General features: G+C 39.7%; 1 protein-coding gene across 5 annotated transcripts in view; it reads left to right on the top strand.

The window, feature by feature from the left end:
- Positions 1–20,043, top strand: part of Unc13c (unc-13 homolog C) — a 496,297-nt gene that overhangs the window by 313,698 nt on the left and 162,556 nt on the right. For all 5 annotated transcript variants that reach the window (XM_029543555.1, XM_021206602.2, XM_029543556.1 and 2 more), the window contains 3 exons: positions 2,591–2,659; positions 4,521–4,610; positions 7,668–7,796. In XM_029543555.1, the coding sequence (XP_029399415.1) occupies positions 2,591–2,659; positions 4,521–4,610; positions 7,668–7,796 (288 nt within the window). The remainder of the gene's footprint in view (positions 1–2,590; positions 2,660–4,520; positions 4,611–7,667; positions 7,797–20,043) is intronic.

The raw sequence follows: 20,043 nt of genomic DNA, 5'->3' as shown, positions 1-20,043 counted from the left end.
AGTGGGTGGGTAGGGGAACAGAGGTGGGGGGAGGGGTATGGGAAACTTTCGGGATAGCATTTGAAATGTAAATAAAGAAAATAATAATAAAAAAAATAGTGGGTGGTGAGGAATGAGGAATAACATCTAAGGTTGTGCCTTGGCCCCCACACATGCCTGTACATACATGTACTCAAACACAGATATGCACATGCATACAGACATACATAAGGATGGACACACACACAAACAACTGGATGGATATAAATAGGCTGACATGGAATTCTAACAGCATATGGCTCTACCATTCTCACTACTTCCTTAGCCTCTTGCCCTATAGGCATAAACTAGACTTTAGCATCTAGTGTCTTCCCCAGCTTAAAAAAAAAAAATCACAAAAGCAAATGACAATAAGACTAAAGGCAGTTCTCAATAAAGAATTGTGTAGCAAATACTAGTAACATGAACAGACCCCACCAAGCATTTTTTCTGGGGTCTTTTCGATCAGTAATTAATTGACAAAAGAAAGCTGAGTCTTTTCTCCTTAATAAACTCAGTGTGACTCATTGTCCAAGACTACGGTATCTGCATGAAGTCTGGGAAGGTAACCATTTCCTACTGGGCACATTCGCCACATGAAATTCTCTTATTGAAAAGCAGTGGAGAATTAGATGCTGAGCAGTGGCAGCCCTGTCGGGTGGAATGGGATCAGTGATTTGGGGCAAAGCACAGTTCAGCAGTCAGGCCAGCCGTCTTGATGATTTGTGCCAATCACAGAGGTCAGGCACAGCTTCCAGAGATGGGACACAAGTCAGACTGACTTTTATAATCACCCGAGTGATTAACTTTACTGTGGCCCTGAACTCTCTGTTGTAGCGATTCTTTCATCTTTAGTTTTCCTTTTGATGGATGGGAATAGAGAGGGCAGTAATAAAGGGCAGCCAAGCTTGTTGTCTTCCCTCCCAAGAACATGCCGTTGAGACAGGAGGAGAAAAATCTAAGATTTAAGCTCATCTGCATATCTCAGTAGTTTTGCTGGACAATGTGACCTTAGACTGCTTAACAAAGTTCTAGAAGCTTCTAGAAGGCAAAGTTTCTATCTTCAGCTTTCATGTTTTCTCCACGGGAGTTAGAATAGGAGTGGTGTTTAACCTTTGTTCACCATGTGTGTTTCTGGGGATGTCAATTCACCGAATAGTCAGAACTTTTAATTGAGTGAAAAGTCATCAAAAGTCTTTTAACTTATGTTGCTATTCAGCTGTGACTCTATTAGGCACAGGAGCTTCAAAGACTAAAAGTTACATGGCTCATACATCTACTTCTTAAATTAAGGAGAGCTTCTAGTTTGCCAAGGCTCTGCAAAATGTAATTTGGTATTTATAGACCACTGATGTAGACAGAAACCCTTGCTCCCAGTCTCCCCTCACCCACTCATTATTTTATACTTTTATAAGGAAACTAAATGCCAGGACAGTAGCCAGGCTAATACCTGCAATGGTTTTTATTTCAGTTGCCAATTTAATGTGAGGTAAAATCAGCTGAGAAAGGAGTTTCAGTGAGGGGTCATGTAGGTCAGGCTCACCTATAGGCATGTCTGTGGGTGGGAAGTGGGGTTCATCATTACATTAACTGATAGGAGAAGACCCAGTGTAAAAGTGGACAGCACCATTCCCAAAGTTTGAATTCGAAACTGTGAAAAAAGGAGAGTGAAAAGAAGAAAAGGAGAAAGCAGGCTGAGCACGTATGCTCTCTGCTCTTGCCTGTGGATGTAGCCAGCTGTTTAAAGTTCACATTACCTTCATTTCCTTACAGTGAAACCCTTTCTCCATAAGCCTGTCTTGTCAGGTATTTATTTTATCACAGCAACAGGAAGCAACGCTAAGGTATTGCCTCTGAAGTTTGTGTTTGCGGTTTCATACTCCCCTTCTCTGTATTAGGTACATCTGATTCCAACTTTATATTTACTAAGACAACTCCATACTCTCCCCAGCCAAATACTTTTATAGAGAACACAGTCCCACATTGACGCAGTCCTGATGGCAGCAGCAAGAAGTAGGACTCAATTCTTACAGGATCTGCAGAGATAAATCATAAAATCCTTTAAAAGCAATCAATCCCTTCACAGTATTAAGTCTGTGCTTGCTTCCCAGAAGAAAATATCTTTTTTAAATAAAAAAACTTAAACACACACACCAGTTGTTTCCATTCCCATGATTGGAAATTAATAAATGTCATTAATTTTCTAGGGGTCCAGGGTAGTACACAGGGGTGAAGTGTGTTTTCTTCTGCTGATACACTGCAGTACTTATATAGAGAAATGGTGGGAATTCATTTCTCTGCAGAATAACTTCAGTTTCTCTACTAGGACAACTGCACCATTTCCTGTCATTCACAGGGGTAGGTGGGTGACTTACCTGAAGAATGGGTTGGCATTAAAGACCCAGAGATGAGCCGCTGTCATGTCCTCTGGTTGTAACTTTGGACAGTGGTTGACATCAGTGCTCCTCTGTCTTTGTAGAATAGGAACGGTAACGTTCATGGATAGCTGGATTACATTGAGTGTGGTTTGCTTCTTATTTCCATCTCCCTGTCTTGTGTTTCCTTGGTACAGAGGGAAAAATTCATAAAACTACTGGACCAGTTGCATAACTCCTTAAGGATTGACCTGTCAAAGTACAGGGTAGGTATAACATGATTTCCCTTAAGGTAGGGAAATCTTCCTTTCTCTGGGTAATTTCTTCCCTTAAGGTAGGGAAACCTGCCTTTGTTCTAGGTAATTTCTCAACATAGTTATCATTACCTGGCCTGAAATAGGAAAGTAATACTGATTTTTGAGTCTGATACATTGGAAGCAATCCTCAAGAGATTCTTTGTTATTCTCATACTCTGGGTGCACGTAAACCCTAACAATAACAATCCACTGTGTGTGTACAGCTCATTCTTGGAATTCTTAACAACCATCTGGTGGAATGCCCGTGAGCCAATTCATCAAGAGAACACAAGGTCCAGCCTTATTTTGAGAATGTATTTATAAAAAGTCTGTAATCATAATTGCAGGTGTTTTTTTTTATAACTTATATTCATCAATGTTTTATTTGAACATTTTCTTTTTTATATATGCATCTCCTACATTCATTTTTTAATTAATCTCTTAATGATGAATAGGTAAATGTTAGATAGATGAATAGATAAATTGATGGATGGATAAATGATAGATGAAAATTTAAGTTGATAAGATAAATAGATGGTGACTGAATAGGCATATAGACAGATGAATAAATTGATGATGAATGGATGGATGATAATAAATGGATAGATGAGTTGATTGATGGATAGAGTAGAGATAGATAGATAGATAGATAGATAGATAGATAGATAGATAGGTAGATAGATAGACAGGTGATTGCATATTTCTGAGAATTACAAACTGAATGTTTTCAAGGTCCAATTGCATCTTGAAAGTAACATCATTATAAGAAGACAACATCACACATACCAGTCTACTATAGAAGATATTTCAGGGCAAGATGAGCCTTGAACACAACTTATGTGTCATCACATAGCCACTAAGCCCACTCAGGGTCATATGACATATCCAGGAGTCAGTTTGGGATTCTCTGATGACTGTAGAAAACCTATGCAAAAAAAAATCATCAGTTAATTAAAGAGCTTTCTTAAGGTTAAAACCATTTTTTCTTTCAAGTTTTCTTATAAAGGCACTTTGCTTCCCCCCTCCTCCAGAATTCTAAATATCTGTATTTTTAAGTGATTGGTCTCAGGGAACCTCAGTATGGAGAAAGTCTCAAACTCATATTTCAGATCTTGGCATACAATCTTATTTTCTATAACTAGAAGTTTCCATGTGGCTGAAAAGTGAACATTATCACCTGTACTGTGTTCAAAGTAACTTTTGAAAATTAAACCCATCTTTGGAAAATGATTAAAAAAATCATTTAAAAATATACTAATATCCCTTCTTTGAAAAAGATATTTTATAAGCAGGAATTAGTCCTTTTACATTGCATAACTGATAATGTAGTATATGTTTAAAACTATCTTTATTGTTGCACAGTTTGATCCATTGATATGATAAATTTGTTCATTTTCAACTCTCCATTCTCCACTCTCACCACACTCTCTCTCCTGCTGAAACACTTTTTATCAGCCCCACCCCCCACTGTCATATCTTCATCTTGTGTGTGGCACACTGAGTTTAATTAGGTTTTCTTGTCTGAGTGTGGGTAAGACGTTATTTACCGGAACACTGCAACTCCTCAGTGGCTGCTAAGCCCCTGAAGAAAATGGTACCCTGAGGGTGAGTAAAAAGGTCTGGCTTTCTGAGATGAATAGCAGAGTATTTCTAAACCTTCTGTTTTTCAGAATGTCCTGTGATAAGAATTTAGAAAGAAGAATACTTTTTATAAATTATTAACTGTTATAATATGACTTACTTCATGCTTTTAATTTTTTTCACAGTAAGCTTGTTTTCATTAGTTTCCATACTAGGTCAACAACTTTACCTCTGTTTCCTATTTAACCAGGAAAACTTTCCAGCCAGCAACAGTGAGAGACTACAGGACCTAAAGTCCACTGTGGACCTGTTGACCAGCATTACTTTCTTCCGGATGAAGGTATCTCATCTCATTCCCACAATGTTTTGGTGTGACATCAGAACCCATTTGTCCTTGGACAGATCTTGGCTTTATCCTGCTCTTGACCAGGTCCAGCCAGAAATCCTGGGCTAGATGACTTTTCCAACATAAGGTTTATCAAAGAAACAAGTTTTCTAGTCACTTTACACTGATACATTGGGGTCAGAACTAAATATGTCTTAAAGGATGCTCTTTCAGTAATGATACAAGACACTTTTTAAGAAACCAGCAAAGTTATTATGCTAAGTCAAAGTAGATTTACATTCAAGTATTAACAGAGATGGTTTGCTAACTTTTTACTGCAGGAGAAGAGCTGACTCCTCTTCGCCCGATGGTGCCAGTGCACAGTATTAGAATTGGTAATTCTTGTATGAGAATTGGTCACATGATTTCTTGGTACAGTTGGCTATAATCTACCAAACTTTCTAGGCTTTTCTGTTTTAATATATTTCTTCTTTAATATCAAATTCTGGACAGTCATAATTTAGAGAAGCATTTAATTTATGTTAAGCCTTTCAAATACAGCTTTCTAGGATACAGACATATTATTCTTTTCTCTTTGAAATAGAGTAATATGAGAGTTGGTCAGCAAGTCCTAAGACATCAAATAAAACAAAACATTCCAGGCTATTTTTCTTACCATTAGTTCTGTTATTTATAGCATTAAAAAGTAAAAATAATAAAAGTAGGATTTTATAATAGAAAACAAAAGCATTCTGTATGGATGATCATTAGTTATCTAACTATAATAAACAGAATTTGTATCTATTCTGATCTAGTAGGACCAGTCAGTGTACAGAGAATGCTAGAGGAACCTGGTAAAGACTCAGTGGAAACGCTTACTCAATTTTGACAGTGATAGGTGCCACGGCAGGAGGATGAAAGATAGGAACAATAGAGTGCCTCTCCAGGGATAAGCATCTGCCCATGTCCCCCCATCATGACCACACTGATGATTGTGATTCTGTTTATTTCACTAGTAAAAGGAACAAAGGAAATAGAATGTCCTCAAGTAGTGATACAGCCCACTACCTTCCCCATCTGTATGTCATTTATCCTCTCCTTTCTTTTGTATTGTTGACTCTGTTTTCTAGAAACGATGGCGCACACACACACACACACACACACACACACACACACACACACATCTGCTTTGCAGTTTGCACCCTCCCTTTCCCTCCTTTTAGGCACTAACACACTGGCTAGATTCCTCCCCATGCTACTGAATCAGCAGCTTCACTCTGCCCACTCTATACTCTCTACTATCAATTATACCTTTAATTTCTTTAAAACATGCTCTATGGACTGGAGAGATGCTTCCACAGTAAAGGGCACTTTCTGCTCTTCCAGTGGACCTAGGCTTTATTCCCAGCACCTACATGGTTGCTCACAACCATCTACAATTCCAGTTCCAGCGGATCTGATGTACTCTTCTCATCTTTATGAAAACTGCTTACATGTGGTTCACAGACTACATTTAGGTGAACACCTGTACATATTAATAAATCGTTGAAACACTGCTTGACTTTACTTATCCCAGATTCAAAGCTCCTCAAAAATTTTCTTTCCTTCTATTTTTTTTTTTTTTTTTTTGGAAATTATAATTTAGTTACAACATTTCTTCCTTCAAACACTCTCATATACCCCTTCCTTTCATTCTTCTCTCTTTAAAATTCATGGCCTTTTTATTTCTTTTTTATTTTTATTTTTTTGGTACTAATTTTTATTGGGTTCTGTATGTATGTATGTACGTGCATGCATGTGTGAGTGTGTGTGTGTGAGTGAGTGTGTGTGTATGTTCTTAAATGTAACCTTTTTGGTATATATAATATACCAGTTTTCAGGGCTAACAGTTTAGCTGGCACTGGACAACCAACTGGTGTGTTCCTCCCTAGGGAAAGCCACCTTTCCTGTTCCCCTGTCCTCAGTTGCCTTCATTCTTATGTAGAGTTAAGATCGCATGGGCTTTTCTCCCTCCAGTTTGGCATATTCATTGGCATCACCCGTATTCAGTTCATGTTTGAGCAGTCATGGTGGTGAGACTTTATGGGTGCAGCTTCTGATATTATTAAGAAATATAAACTCGCAGCCAGCTCCCTGAGTTAGTCTCCGGTTCTGTTAACCCTTTCCTGTCTTAATCAACCACAAGGCTCTTACAGTATTCTCCATGCAGGTATCCTGTTCCTTTTCACCTTCTCCCTCGGACTTCATCCGCTGTCCCTGTTTGTGTTCTCTCTAGTGTATCAACCCTTCTCAGCTTCTCTCCATTGCTTTATTTTTCTCCTCATCATGTGTTGTCATGCATGTGTTTACCTTTTTTTGTACTCATTGCCTCTAGAATGTAAGCCCACAAGTAGAGGTGATTTTTCTTCATCCCTCAGCTTGCTTATTACAGTATTGTTGCTATCAGACATGTAGTGATTGCTTAGCATCTGTCAATTGCCGAACTAGAACTGAGAAAATGTTTTTCCTGGTCATGTGAAATGCCTCTGCTTGGATGTTTACAATCATGGACATTTTTAGGAGATTGCTGTCTCAGAAAGCTAAAAAGAATATATATAGATAGATAGATAGATAGATAGATATAGATATAGATATAGATATAGATATAGATATAGTGTGTGTGTGTGTGTGTGTGTGTGTGTGTGTGTGTGTGTGTGTTACGTTCATGCAGTGGTGGTACATACCTTTAATCCCAGCATTCATCTGAGTTCGGTCTACAGAGTGAGTTTCATGACAACCAGGGCTACACAGAGAGAAACACTTGCATTGGGCAAGGTGGGCACATGTATTGAGATCAGAGGGCAACTTGCAGAACTCAGTCATCTTATTCCACTGTGTGGTTTCCAGGGATTAAATTCGGGTCATGAGACTAGACAAAAGTGTCCCTTACCCACTTAGCCATATCACCTGCCTTACTTAAAACTTTTCTCCGGCCCTGTATTTTAAACATAGTCAAATCACTTGAATATTGTTGAAATGGCTTTATGGGTTTGCAGCATTCTGCTATTTTTGAGAAAATAATTTGTCTACCAGGTCCTGGAGCTGCAGAGCCCCCCAAAGGCCAGCGCAGTGGTGAAGGACTGTGTCAGGGCTTGTCTGGATTCCACATACAAGTATATCTTCGACAACTGCCACGAACTCTATTCTCAGCTGATAGACCCGGTAAGAGGAGAAGTGCGGCTTTATGAGTACCGTCATTCTGTTTCTAATATCTGTTTCAATGCACTTAGAATAGCAGAAAATGGGGAGCCATGCTCGTTTAGTCTCACATTAACCACAGTTTGAGAATTCCCATCTCATGTCTTCACATTTGAACATCATTTCCCTACGTTTGAGCTAATTCATTCCTCACAATAGCTTTGTGTGGCAAAGGCAGATTATTGTCTCTGTTTTTCAGGTGCATAATTGCGATTAGAAGAATTAAATGTCTTGCTCCAGTTCACAGAGTGGGTAGCAGTTCCTTTGAGGGAAACCCGACATTAGGCCCGGATGGCATTTAGTGGAAATGTTCCCCACTCTTTTCTGTTTGTTTTCCTCCTTTGTCTTTTAGTAAACATCTAGGGAAAAAGAGACAAAGCTCCCATTGAGAATTCAGATGTGGAGGCTGGGAATGTAGCTCAGTTGGGGGGTTGATTACCTTGCATGCTCAAAGCCATGGGTTTGAGCCCCAGCACTCCATAAACCTGGCATGGTAGCCAATGCCTGTAATCCAGACATTTGAGGGTGGAGACCAGGGCAGGGAGTTCAACAGTTCAAGTTCATTCTTAACTATATAGTATGTTCAAAGATGTTTGGGCTTATATTGAGACCTTGTGCCCCAAAATAAGGAAAACGAAAGGAAAAGGACAAAGGGGGGAAGTGTTCAATTGTGGAGACAGCTACATCAGATTTTAAAGTCTCCTTCAGAACTATCAGTGTGACTATTCTATATTATTACCTAAGCCTTCGACTCTCCCTTTCACTTTTGTAGTGACTAGAGGACCCTGTATGTAATCCTTTTCCAAAGCTAAAAGCGTAGATATTTCAACAACGGTGTTGCCAAATCTTTATTTGAGCAACCAAGGTCACGGGATAAGTAATTTGATAGCACAGACTGTAACCACCACCAGGGAAGATGGAATTTGGTAGCTGTTACCCACCAAAAATTTATCCATGCACAAGAGAGCATGTCACACAACCTGTGTACTCTGTGAATGGTGGAAGCTGTAGTTACTATTCTTGTTTCTAAATGCACATGAGTTCAACCCCTAAGACTGATCTTAATTGTCTTCTGATGCTTGCATGCTAGAAGTAGTGGAGCAAAATCTCAGTCATGGTTTTTCTCGTCTATAAAATAGATAGAATGCCTTTCCTGTCCACTTCAGAACTGGGTTATGAAACCAAGACATGCCGCCAAGCACCTAGAGAATCAGGAATCACCGCGGAAGCATCGGTGATGACAACTGCTTAAAAACACACAGGGTGGAACCAGTGAAAACCTCTTAACATGGCCGTTCTGTTAAAGCACAGGCCGAGGTTGAGAGGCAAATGTGAAATCTGAAACAATGTTATTAGGAACTCTGAGCCAACTAAAGGAGTCTTACACAATTAAGTACAACACGTTTTATTCTAAAAGTTAACATTTAAAGGTCTTCCAGTAAATCTAGATACTGTCACCTTTATTAACTTGAATTTGTTTATAGAAATAAATATTATATGTAGGAATGTGTATATATGTGTGTGTGTGTATATATATATATATATATATATATATTTAAAATATTTTTTTTTATGTATAAGCAGAACAGAATGGTGTAGCATAGATAAAGTAGACTCGATGCTAGACACCTTCTTAGAAAAGTCTTATGCTTAGTGTTATGTTTTCAGATTTCTCCTGCAGATCCCCACGTCACAACAGTGTTGAAGAGTGTCTTAGTCAGGGGTTCTATTCCTGCACAAACATCATGACCAAGAAGCAAGTTGAGGAGGAAAGGGTTTATTCAGCTTACACTTCCATACTGCCGTTCATCACCAAGGAAGTCAGGACTGGAACTCAAACAGGTCAGAAAGCAGGAGCTGATGCAGAGGTCATGGAGGGATGTTCTTTACTGGCTTGCCTCCCCTGGCTTGCTCAGCCTGCTCTCTTATAGAATCCAAGACTACCAGCCAAGAGATGGCACCACCCACAAGGGGCCCTCCCCCCTTGATCACTAATTGAGAAAATGTCCCACAGCTGGATCTCATGGAGGCATTTCCCCAACTAAAACTCCTTTCTCTGTGATAACTCCAGCCTGTGTCAAGTTAACACAAAACTAGTCAGTACAAAGAGAAAGCTTGAGATAAACAGGCAGCAAATCATCCAATGTCCTACCAAATATATACCTAGCCTGGTGCTATCCCATAAGTGGAGTCTATGCATATGGTAATTGGTGATCTTTGCATGCTATTTCAAGAGAAAACTAGTGGATAATAGAATTTTGGGAAGAAATGATTTGGTCCCTTTCTATAATTCCCTTGCTGCATTTGTTTTTCTCAAATATTCTACATGGCTCTCTATGGCTGGATTCTATTTCCTTTACATTCTTTCAAATGTCCTATTGAAAATGCACCCTGCTATATTGCTTTAAAAAAAAAAGAGTATATCTTTTGAATTCTTTGTTTGACATTTTAAGCAGGAGGATGGTAAAGATGGCCAAGGAAAAACATTCCAAACTATATAGGAAAATTATTTCTGAGGTTTTCATCCTAGGTAGGGAAAAGAGTTTAAAGCCATCAGAAAATTCACAGATATACAATAATTTTTGGTCCCTCCCTCGCTTTCTTTTGGCTTTGTCATGTACCAGATACTGTAAAAGAAATGGGGGGGAGAATAAATAAGACAAACACAATCATTATGGACTTACTTCTGGCCAGGGGTAGACAGCAAAGCCATAATTGCACCAGTAACTAAAAGAATGTCAAATTCCAGGGAACAAAAAACATGATATAGTTTTAAAATACAGAGAGGGAAGAGCCACTGGATCCCCGAATACAGGAAATGGTTAACATATTACAGCTGCTGCTGAGAGCCTGTCTACAGGCAGACTGGGACCTAACACATTGTACTGCCCTCATTCGATGTGGGGCTGCAGAGATGGCTCAGTGCCTATGAGCACTTGTTACTCTTGCAGAGCATAATCACTTACAACCATTTGTAATTCCAGTTCCAGGGCGCCTAATGCCCTCTTCTGGCCTTCTTAAGCACTGCATTCACAGGGTGCACATCTTCTTGAAAAGTCACAGCGTGGTTGGCCCCGCCTATCAAGTTGACACCTGTGATTGGATTCAAGTTAAATATCGCTTACTAAGACTGTCTTCACTGGGTCACCAATCACGTGGACTTGGCCTAAATCATTTAGTTCTCTAACCTCATTTAGTTCCTCTTAAATACTTTCTGTTCTAAGTGGTCACTTCCCTTACTTTCTTCTGTCTCACCAGCTGTTCCCCTCTGAGATTTTTAATCCCAGCCTCGACCTCCAAGGATTTTGAATATCACAGCCACCACCCCAGTGCTTTGCCTTAGCCTCTAGCTATACAGAATGATTCAGTTCAGGATGTCAAACACCCAGCTGGACTATAAAATTCCAAATGGAAACCAACTTGTTGAAAGTCAGACATTGGGTCCAGGCAAGATAGGATCCAGAATCTTGACCATTTCTTTCATTCTACAGGCGGCTTTTATGAGACCTAGATGAGAACAGGCTACCCTGCCTGCTTTGTTCAACACAGAACCTTGTCTCTGGTTTGGGAGGCACTAAGATGTTCTAGGAGGAACTGTAGCTTTGGAAGGAGACCCATTTGAACTCAAAGTTCCCATCAACTAGGAATCAACTGAGTCTTAAGGAAATTCCTCTAAGCTTTGATTTCTTTGTTTATTAAGAGGGGGTAATATTAATTACACTTGCTGCCCAAATTGCTGCAGGAGCTAAGGGAGATAGCGTGTGTGAGTACCTTGCCTGCAGATGCCCAGGAGGTCAACCTGTGATCCATTCCAGCAATACCTGCTTTGTTCCCAAATTAAAAATTGGCAATGGGACTCGCCTGTAACATGCATTGAAAGATAAACTTTGGTTCAGTGCTTTCCATATAGAGCCCCATGGTTGGTTAGTTACATAGGGGTGGAATCTTCCAGGTGTTTGGAAGTGCTGAAATGTGTTCCGTAATTAAGCTTGGCACCAGAGCTCTATCCAGATCGCCACTTCTGCAAATGTGCCCACTCCTCTCTGGTGGTTCAGCTTCTGGCATGGGTCCCTTTTATAACCTGTCACAGCAGCAAGGCTACAGAAGCCAAACCATCATCCTCTTTCACAGGGAAACCTCCATTTTTGTCCTTGATCAAGGAATGCAAAACAGGAACGCCAGAAAGTTTTGCATAAGATTATCACAATAGGGGCTAAAGAGATGGCTTTGAGGCTGCTCTTCCAGAAGCCTGGGCTTAATTCTCAGCCATCAAGTACAAAGTCTCAAACGACCTGTAAGTCCACTCCAGGGGATCTGATGTTCTCTGCTGACCTCTGCAGACACTGCATTCACATATGCACATAAGCACAAATGCACATGATTGAAAATAAAAGTAAAAATTTCAAGATTATGACAATATTTACCTCTTCCTGTGTACCCTTTCAAAAAGATTATATTTAAATAGACCTCTTATATTTGTATATATATATATATATATATATATATATATATATCCCTAGTTTATGTAAATGGTGGCATACTATGCAATATTGTACCAAGCCTTATTTCATTTTCTGTCTCTTAGAGTTGGTCTCATAAGTAATGCACAAGAACATTATGATATTTCACATTGCATAGCATAGTATTAGATGGGCACTTCCCAGTTTATTTAACTCTTCCCTCTTGATGGAAATTTAAATTATTTCATATTACATTATTTAAAACAGTGTTGGGAAAATCTTATATATAATTTTGTGTCTTGTAAAAGAAAGTGTATCTCTTAGAATTCTAAAAGATGTGTTTGATTGAAGAGAAACAGACTTACAATTTTAAGGGATACTAACAAATTACCCTCCAAAGAGGTTTTAAAGTATTTTAGGCATTGCAGTAATCTATAGCAGGGTCTTTTTTTTCTGTAGAGTAGTCATAAAATGTCCTACAAAAGCTAATATCTTGGGCCATCTGGGCCACTCTAAAAAATAGATTTCATAATTAATAAGCCAAACAGTTTTATTTCCCATTGTTGTGGAAGTTGAAAAGGCCCGGAGAATGACTCTAGCAGGTTCAGTGTCTGGTGTGACCCGCTGTCTCCTTCCCAGGCTTTATCTTTGAGGTGTGGCTATCTTAGCAGAGGAGCTAGGCATCTCCTGCCTACCCCTTCATACGGACACTGCGTCATGAGAGAGTAAGAGCTCCTCACCCTGATCTTTACTCTATATCGCTCAGTGTCAGAATGCTTTCTCACTGGCTTTAGATCCAGGGTATGAATTCCAGTAGACATTAACATCAGCACATAATAAAAGCAGTTGTTTTGATTTTTCTTCATTTGATAGATATGGACTAATGAGTTGTTATATGCATGTATCTTTTTATTGATGTTTAAACATATTTCGTATGTTAGAACTCCAACACTTGACCAAAGTATGTGATATTTTTGATCAGTAGGATTTTTTTACTCTATAGAAAAGAAGTTAGATCTCTGTTCTGATAAAGGCTACAATGAGAATTTCTTTAAATTATACCTATCAGGGCTTTGCTTTCTAATTTTTTGTCATCTGTTGCATCGACACATAGCTTATTTGTAAGTTACGTCTTGATGAGAACTCCCATCCTTGCTGTGAGATTAGCTTTAAAACCTGGCTACTGTTTTGTCTGTGAGGTATGCATACAGACCTTTTTAATGTTTGGATGCCTGACTCCCCTAGAAGTTATCCTGCTATGGAGTGTGATGAAACATTGCCTTGCGGTAATGTTTCAGGGAAAGTTTGAAAACAAAAGTATGAATTATAGAAGAGTATTAAATCAACAAATAACATCCCTGCCTTGCCTTGCATCCATCCTAAAATATAGCGGAAAAGAGCAGAAGGACTTTCTTGTTTTCTTCCACCGTCTAGTAGGACTCTGGAAATTGGTTTCATGAAATATTAAACTTGAAAACAGTTGTAAAGCCCCACGTCAAGAATAAAGTGGCCTTCTCAATTCTAAATTTACTGCTCAAAATCCCTTTTAAAGGCAAAAGAGCCAGCTATTTCTTTTTAGGAGTGTAAAATTATACATACTTTTTGTACACTGATACATTTTAAATGGTAAGACAGAAATTAGTTCTCTCTTAACTGGTTTATGGGGGGGTAAAAAAAGCTCAGAAAAATAAAATAATTGGCAAGGGTAGAATTTTTAGGAGAAAGCCATTTGTGAAGTTAATCACAAGAAAGGCAGAAAGGCAGAAGGAAATTCATATAAACAATTCCCAGTGGACTCCCTCAGTGACACTGGATTCTTGGTGGACCTCCTCAGTGGCACTGGATTGCCAGTGGACTCCCTCAGTGGCACTGGATTCCCAATGGACTCCCTCAGTGGCACTGGATTTCTGGTGGACTCCCTCAGTGGCACTGGATTCCCAGTGGACTCCCTCAGTGGCAGTGGATTCCCAATGGACTCCCTCAGTGGTACTGGATTCCCTGTGGACTCCCTCAGTGGCACTGTATTCCCAGTGGACTCCCTCAGTGGCAGTGGATTCCCAATGGACTCCCTCAGTGGTACTGGATTCCCGGTGGACTCCCTCAGTGGCACTGGATTCCCAGTGGACTCCCTCAGTGGCAATGGATTCCCGGTGGACTCCCTCAGTGCCACTGGATTCCTGGTGGACTCCCTCAGTGGCTGTGCATGTCCCCCTCACTCTTAGAACTGCACTTCTTATCAGAATTGTGTTTTCTTCTTCAAAGGAATATTTCTATTCCTTAATTTTAAAGGAAAAATGAACATTTAGAGGATTTTATATTCAAACAACCCCCAAGACTCTTCTCATAATTCACTCAACTATTTGACCAAGGGAAGGCAGGATACTCAGGGTAAATGTTGACATCCAAGGAAACGCATCAGTTGAGATTAAACTAGAGATGAACTGTGCTCCTATATCACCGTTATCCTTATGTGCCCCACAGATGTGCCTGTCTATGCAGTTGGTCCCTGGCCTCTTCCTGTTCCATGTCACACTCCTCAGACCAAAGTGTTAACTCATTCACCTCCCAAGTTCATTTCCTATTGTAGTGTTAGCAAAGTGGTGGAGTCCAGGGTCCATAGCATCAGCAGCTCCTGGAGAGTATTTAGCAAAGCACATGCTTAGGCCCCTCCCTCAGCTCCGAAGCAGAAGGTTTTGAGGGTAGGACCCACCAAACTGCTCAACAAACCCTGCAGGAGATTCCACTATTCCATCATTGTTTGAGAACCATGGATGCACAATGTGACTCAGAGAAGTAAAGGGGAGGTTTTAACAACAGATGGAAAGTGGCCTGAGAGAGTAAGGATGGGAGGCATGGGAGCGGCAGGTCCAGACGGAGTGTTATTTAAAGGAGAAGAAAAATGAGTTCACATCTGTGCACAATCTCAGACTTCGGAGGGGGTCTGATGCAACCAGAAAGCACATCTGGAGCAGCTGCTATCAATCTCAAGGCTGAGCTGACCCTGAGGCCCAGTAAGAATGAAGGTGTTACCATTCTTTTGACACAAGTAACTAAGCAGCGGATTTTGTGGGGATTGCAGCATGGGGCCCCTTTTTCCTGACAGGTAAGGTGTATAGGAAGCTAAGTTTAATAGTTTGAGTTTGTCCTTAGAAAACTGTGGAGCCTGTAGGAATTTTAAATAGGAGCCTTGCGTGATCAGATTCACATTTGTAAAGATGGAGCTGACAGCAGCAGAGACTTAATTGGAGGGGCAGGATTGGGAGAATGGGGAATGGAGAGCAGTTCATGGGCTACTTGGGTTATCTTGCTCCATTATGGATCCTAATAGAACCCAATTTATATGACTTGTTCTTTCTAGAATAATTCATTTACAAAACCATGTTGTACCTCTGTGGTGTGTGTTGGAGAACACTAACATATGTAGATAATAAGCATCTCACCTCTGAAAAAGCGCTTTTCAGTTTAGAGATCATTGGCAACTATGGGTATTTATAGACTGTACCATGAAAATAAGCTATTTTGAGTGCATTTTAAAACCCAATAAAAATCATATAATTGTGTTGAAGCATGTTTAAATTCTTGTTTCTTTCATTTGGGCTGAATTATGTCCATTTGGCACAGGTACCTTCTCTCTTAATGCTGATGAGAAACTCCATCGGACCTTTGCTACCCATGAGCATTGTGGAAGTGAGAAAAGGGGTCTTTGGCTTAACTGATACAATATAAAACAAGAAGAATGGGATCCAGTGGGAAAAATAAACACGTGTCTTTGTTGTTAAAGACTGCAGAAGTGCAGCATTATCTGTTAGTGATGTGGCAGACACAATTGAATTAGGTGGTTACCCAAGCCTTCACCAGAAAAAAAAATTACCTAAAATGAAAAGAAACATTGAAATGCATGAAGATAATTCAAATTTTAAAATAACAGTAATGTTTTATTTGTATTTGTACTGAGATCCCTCTGGGCTCTGGAATCTAGTTCAGTCTTTCTTTCTTTCTTTCTTTCTTTTCCTTTTCTTTTTCTTTTATTTTCTTTTTCTTTTTCTCTTGGACATAGGGGGCCTGCAGGGTTTAGTGACATTCTATACAATTTCAAATTCAATTCAGTGCCAAGTGTCAGAGGCTCTTGTAAGCTGATTGAGCTGATAGCAGTTCATGCTTTCCTTGAGGGACAATAAGATTTCAATTTCTTAATACTTCACATGGATCCAAGCCCATTTGAATCTAAAGCAAACTCCTAGAGTTGTGGAAAATGTGGTCCTATATTAACTTTCGTGTGCATCGCCAGTAAAGAGATACATGGCTGACTACACTAACTGTTTGCTCTCATTAAATAGCTTAACAAATCTTTGTCAATGTCTCTGTCCAACCTCTTCCTGATTCTATTGGATATAGACTCCACACTGAGGTCCTTCTTTCTGGATCTTGCTTCCTCTTCATAATGCTTGTGCATTGTACCCCCTCAAGTGTGTGTATATGTATACACACACACACACACACATATGCATGTATATCTACATGTATCTATGTATACATGTATATATGTGTATATATATATATAACATGCATATATTATTTACATATATGTTTATTGTGTGCATCTGTGTGTGCAATGCCTGTAGAGGTCAGAAGAGAGCATCAGATGCCTAGGAGCTGCAGTTGCAGACAGTTAGGAGCTACGTGATGCGAGTACTGTGAACTGAACTCAGGTCCTCACTTCCTCTTAACGCCCGAGCCGTCTTTCTAGCTGCTAGAATTTTCATATAGATCTGTAGTGTACATTGGACACATTCCCTCCTCTCATCTTACACACCCCCTTGAGTCACCTTTGTTCTCCTAGATAGTTTCACATTCATTTCATGTCTTCTATGCATGGAGCTTTTATGTATCTATATAAAATCTAGGATTAACTTTCCAGGTATGGTTGAGATATAGAAACTTATAATCATACATATAAATACAATCACACACACACATACACACACCAAGGAATTTGTAGGTATATAAATATCTATTAGTTCATCACCACCACTTTTAATTTTTCCTTTTTATTTACCAAAACTGATTTCTCTTATATTTATTTGCCAGATATCCTGTACACTCCCTAGGAATCTGAGATAGCATCAATGACCACGTTAACTTGTGATTTTTCACATCAGCCATGATTCCTAGGAGATTTGAACTTTATGACAGAAGCATCCAAGTTTCCCCAGTTAGATTTCATATGATAAACTTCCTACCTAGCCTTCCCATTGGCCAACCACAGGGAAAATCCTGACCCCAGCAATAACCCATATTTTGGGAATACAATGAAAATATCCTTGGGGGATTCCCCAGTTGCACTGTGGTCTTCCTGGAGACGTGGTGCTTGGATCACTGAGCGTCCTCACTGGTAAAGAGCCTGGGTTTTATATTGGATGAAAGTGCCTGTCTTAGAGATGCTCGGAATTAGATGGTTTTTCTGCCCTTTGTAGCACGATGGGAAACTTTATCATTACTTCATTGTTCCAATGCAGATGATTTTCAGTACTACCTGTGTATGTCATTCCAGTCCCTATTTTATAAATGACTCCCTTTAAGATTAAGCATCTCTTTCCCAGCTACAGAGGGATTTAATTCGATTTTAAAAAGCATCTGGTTTGTTGTAATTATGCTGTTGTTCGGATTTAGCGGCTCCAGCCGCCTGTGCTGCTTCAGTGCTGTATTTCCAACCCTCCTACCCCACCCTGACACTGGACTCTCTTCCATACCACATCAGAATGTCACAAAGAGGCCAGCAGCTTAGCGTGCTGACATCCACCTCCTGAGATTTCCCTCATGGCTTTACCGAGGTGGATTTTAATCCTGCTTTGTATTTTGCCTGAGGTTTCCCCTTCTAGCCCAATTTCAAATCCCCAGGATTAAAAGCCATCTTGTCCAAAAGCATTTTATCATATTTATTTATGTCACAAGAATTCACACACTGATACACACAATTGCATGTGCACCCTATACCTTGCACAATGAATTAACTGTAGTGCTTCTATAATTTATTTATTTATTTGTGTACAGTGAAGGCACATGCGTGCTGCAGTGTACATGTGAAGCTTAGGGGACAACCCGTGGGAATCGGTTCTCTCCTTCCACCATGTGGATCCCCGGGACTGAATTCAAGTTGTCAGGATTCACAACAAGTGCCTTTAACTGTCCAATCATCTCACTGGGCCTGACTGTAGATTTTGTTGAGACACATATTTGATATATAGTCGGTTAAATGGTGAAATTGTATCTATTAATTAACTTCATGAGTGTTTGACTCTGGGATATCAGTTATAATTGTGAAAATTGGGGTTGGCTGGAAGAAAGGAATCTGACACAGTGAGGGAAAAGGAAACTTCTTGACAACCTTTCTCCTAAACATCATCTCAGCCCTGGGTGTTTTGTTATAGCAACAGGCATGAATGTTCCCAGATATCCTGAAGGAGATTTATAGTAGATATCTTTCTTGTTATCCTGAAAAATGTCTGTCCAGTCTTTAATTATATTGAGATGTCTCTTATCTGGGTGCTTAAAATACACCCAACCATTTGTGGGTGTCAGGCTCTACTGTCCCTGCTGGACTAGAGCAGACCTCCACAAAACCCAGCTGGATCCCGGAGCGCTGGCTCTGCCTGCCATATCTTTTTGTAGGAAATATCAATACCTATCAACAATCCCAAGGGGAAACATGACTTTACAGGGTTTCAGTATGTTCAAGGGGGCTGTTTATGGATACAGGACCATCGATATTAAAATTGTTTCTTAGAACCTGTCAGAACAGAAAGAACCAGACAACCAGACAGGACAGGTCTCACACACTTCAGTCTGAGCAGTCCAGAAACTTCTTCCATGGAGCCTACATTTCCTCTTGCCATTCCTTGTGCTATAGTGTTCTCTCCCCTACAATGCCCATGCTTCTCAATCTTGCCTGTCCCCAAGCTCAGCTTTGCTGTCACCTTTCCCATAGCAATTTCCTGATAGATGTAACTGTGGGTAATTTCCCCAACTCTGTTTTAGTATTTTGTTCTCATTCATGATGTTATTTTTATACTTTAAATTACTGTTATTTTGCTCATATTATTATGTGTATTACAGAACAATTCAGCTCACCTGTTATGTGACAGGCGCTTTGGAGGGTGCATTTTAAGTCTGCTTTGTCTTTGAAAATCTCATTCCTTCCATTTTTATACAGTGTTTTACATATGGTATCTCCTCAGTAAACATGGGACGGAATGTATGATGAAGATTAAATCTTTGACAGCTCTGCTTCTAGAAAAAAGATGCACTCAACAAGTGACATCCTTACAAAGGATGCTCTGACCATTGTCTTCATCCTGGATTCCCTTCCGGTCCCAACTGAGATCAGAGCACCTGTTCTTACAGAGTGCACTGAGTCAAGTCAGATCCATGCAATAGAATCATGAATGCTGCTGTAGAAAATGTGTTCCTTCCCTGCCCAGCACCACAAACTTGAGCCAACTGTAGCTAATAAGTACTCAAATCAGTACTAGGAAAATGAAATAAGTATTTTTTAAAATCCTGTTTAATTTGAATAATCATGTTTGACTAGTGTCTGGTGGCACTGGACTGAGAAATACAGCTCTGAAGCTCAGAGCAGCAGATAACTCTCACACTGGAAAGGAAAAGAAAAGAAAAGAAAAGAAAAGAAAAGAAAAGAAAAGAAAAGAAAAGAAAAGAAAAGAAAAGAAAAGGAAAGGAAAGGAAAGGAAAGG

This window comes from Mus pahari, chromosome 10 (genome assembly GCF_900095145.1).
Source record: "Mus pahari chromosome 10, PAHARI_EIJ_v1.1, whole genome shotgun sequence".
NCBI classification, from domain to species: domain Eukaryota; kingdom Metazoa; phylum Chordata; class Mammalia; order Rodentia; family Muridae; genus Mus; species Mus pahari.
This window is presented reverse-complemented; position numbering and strand designations above follow the sequence as displayed.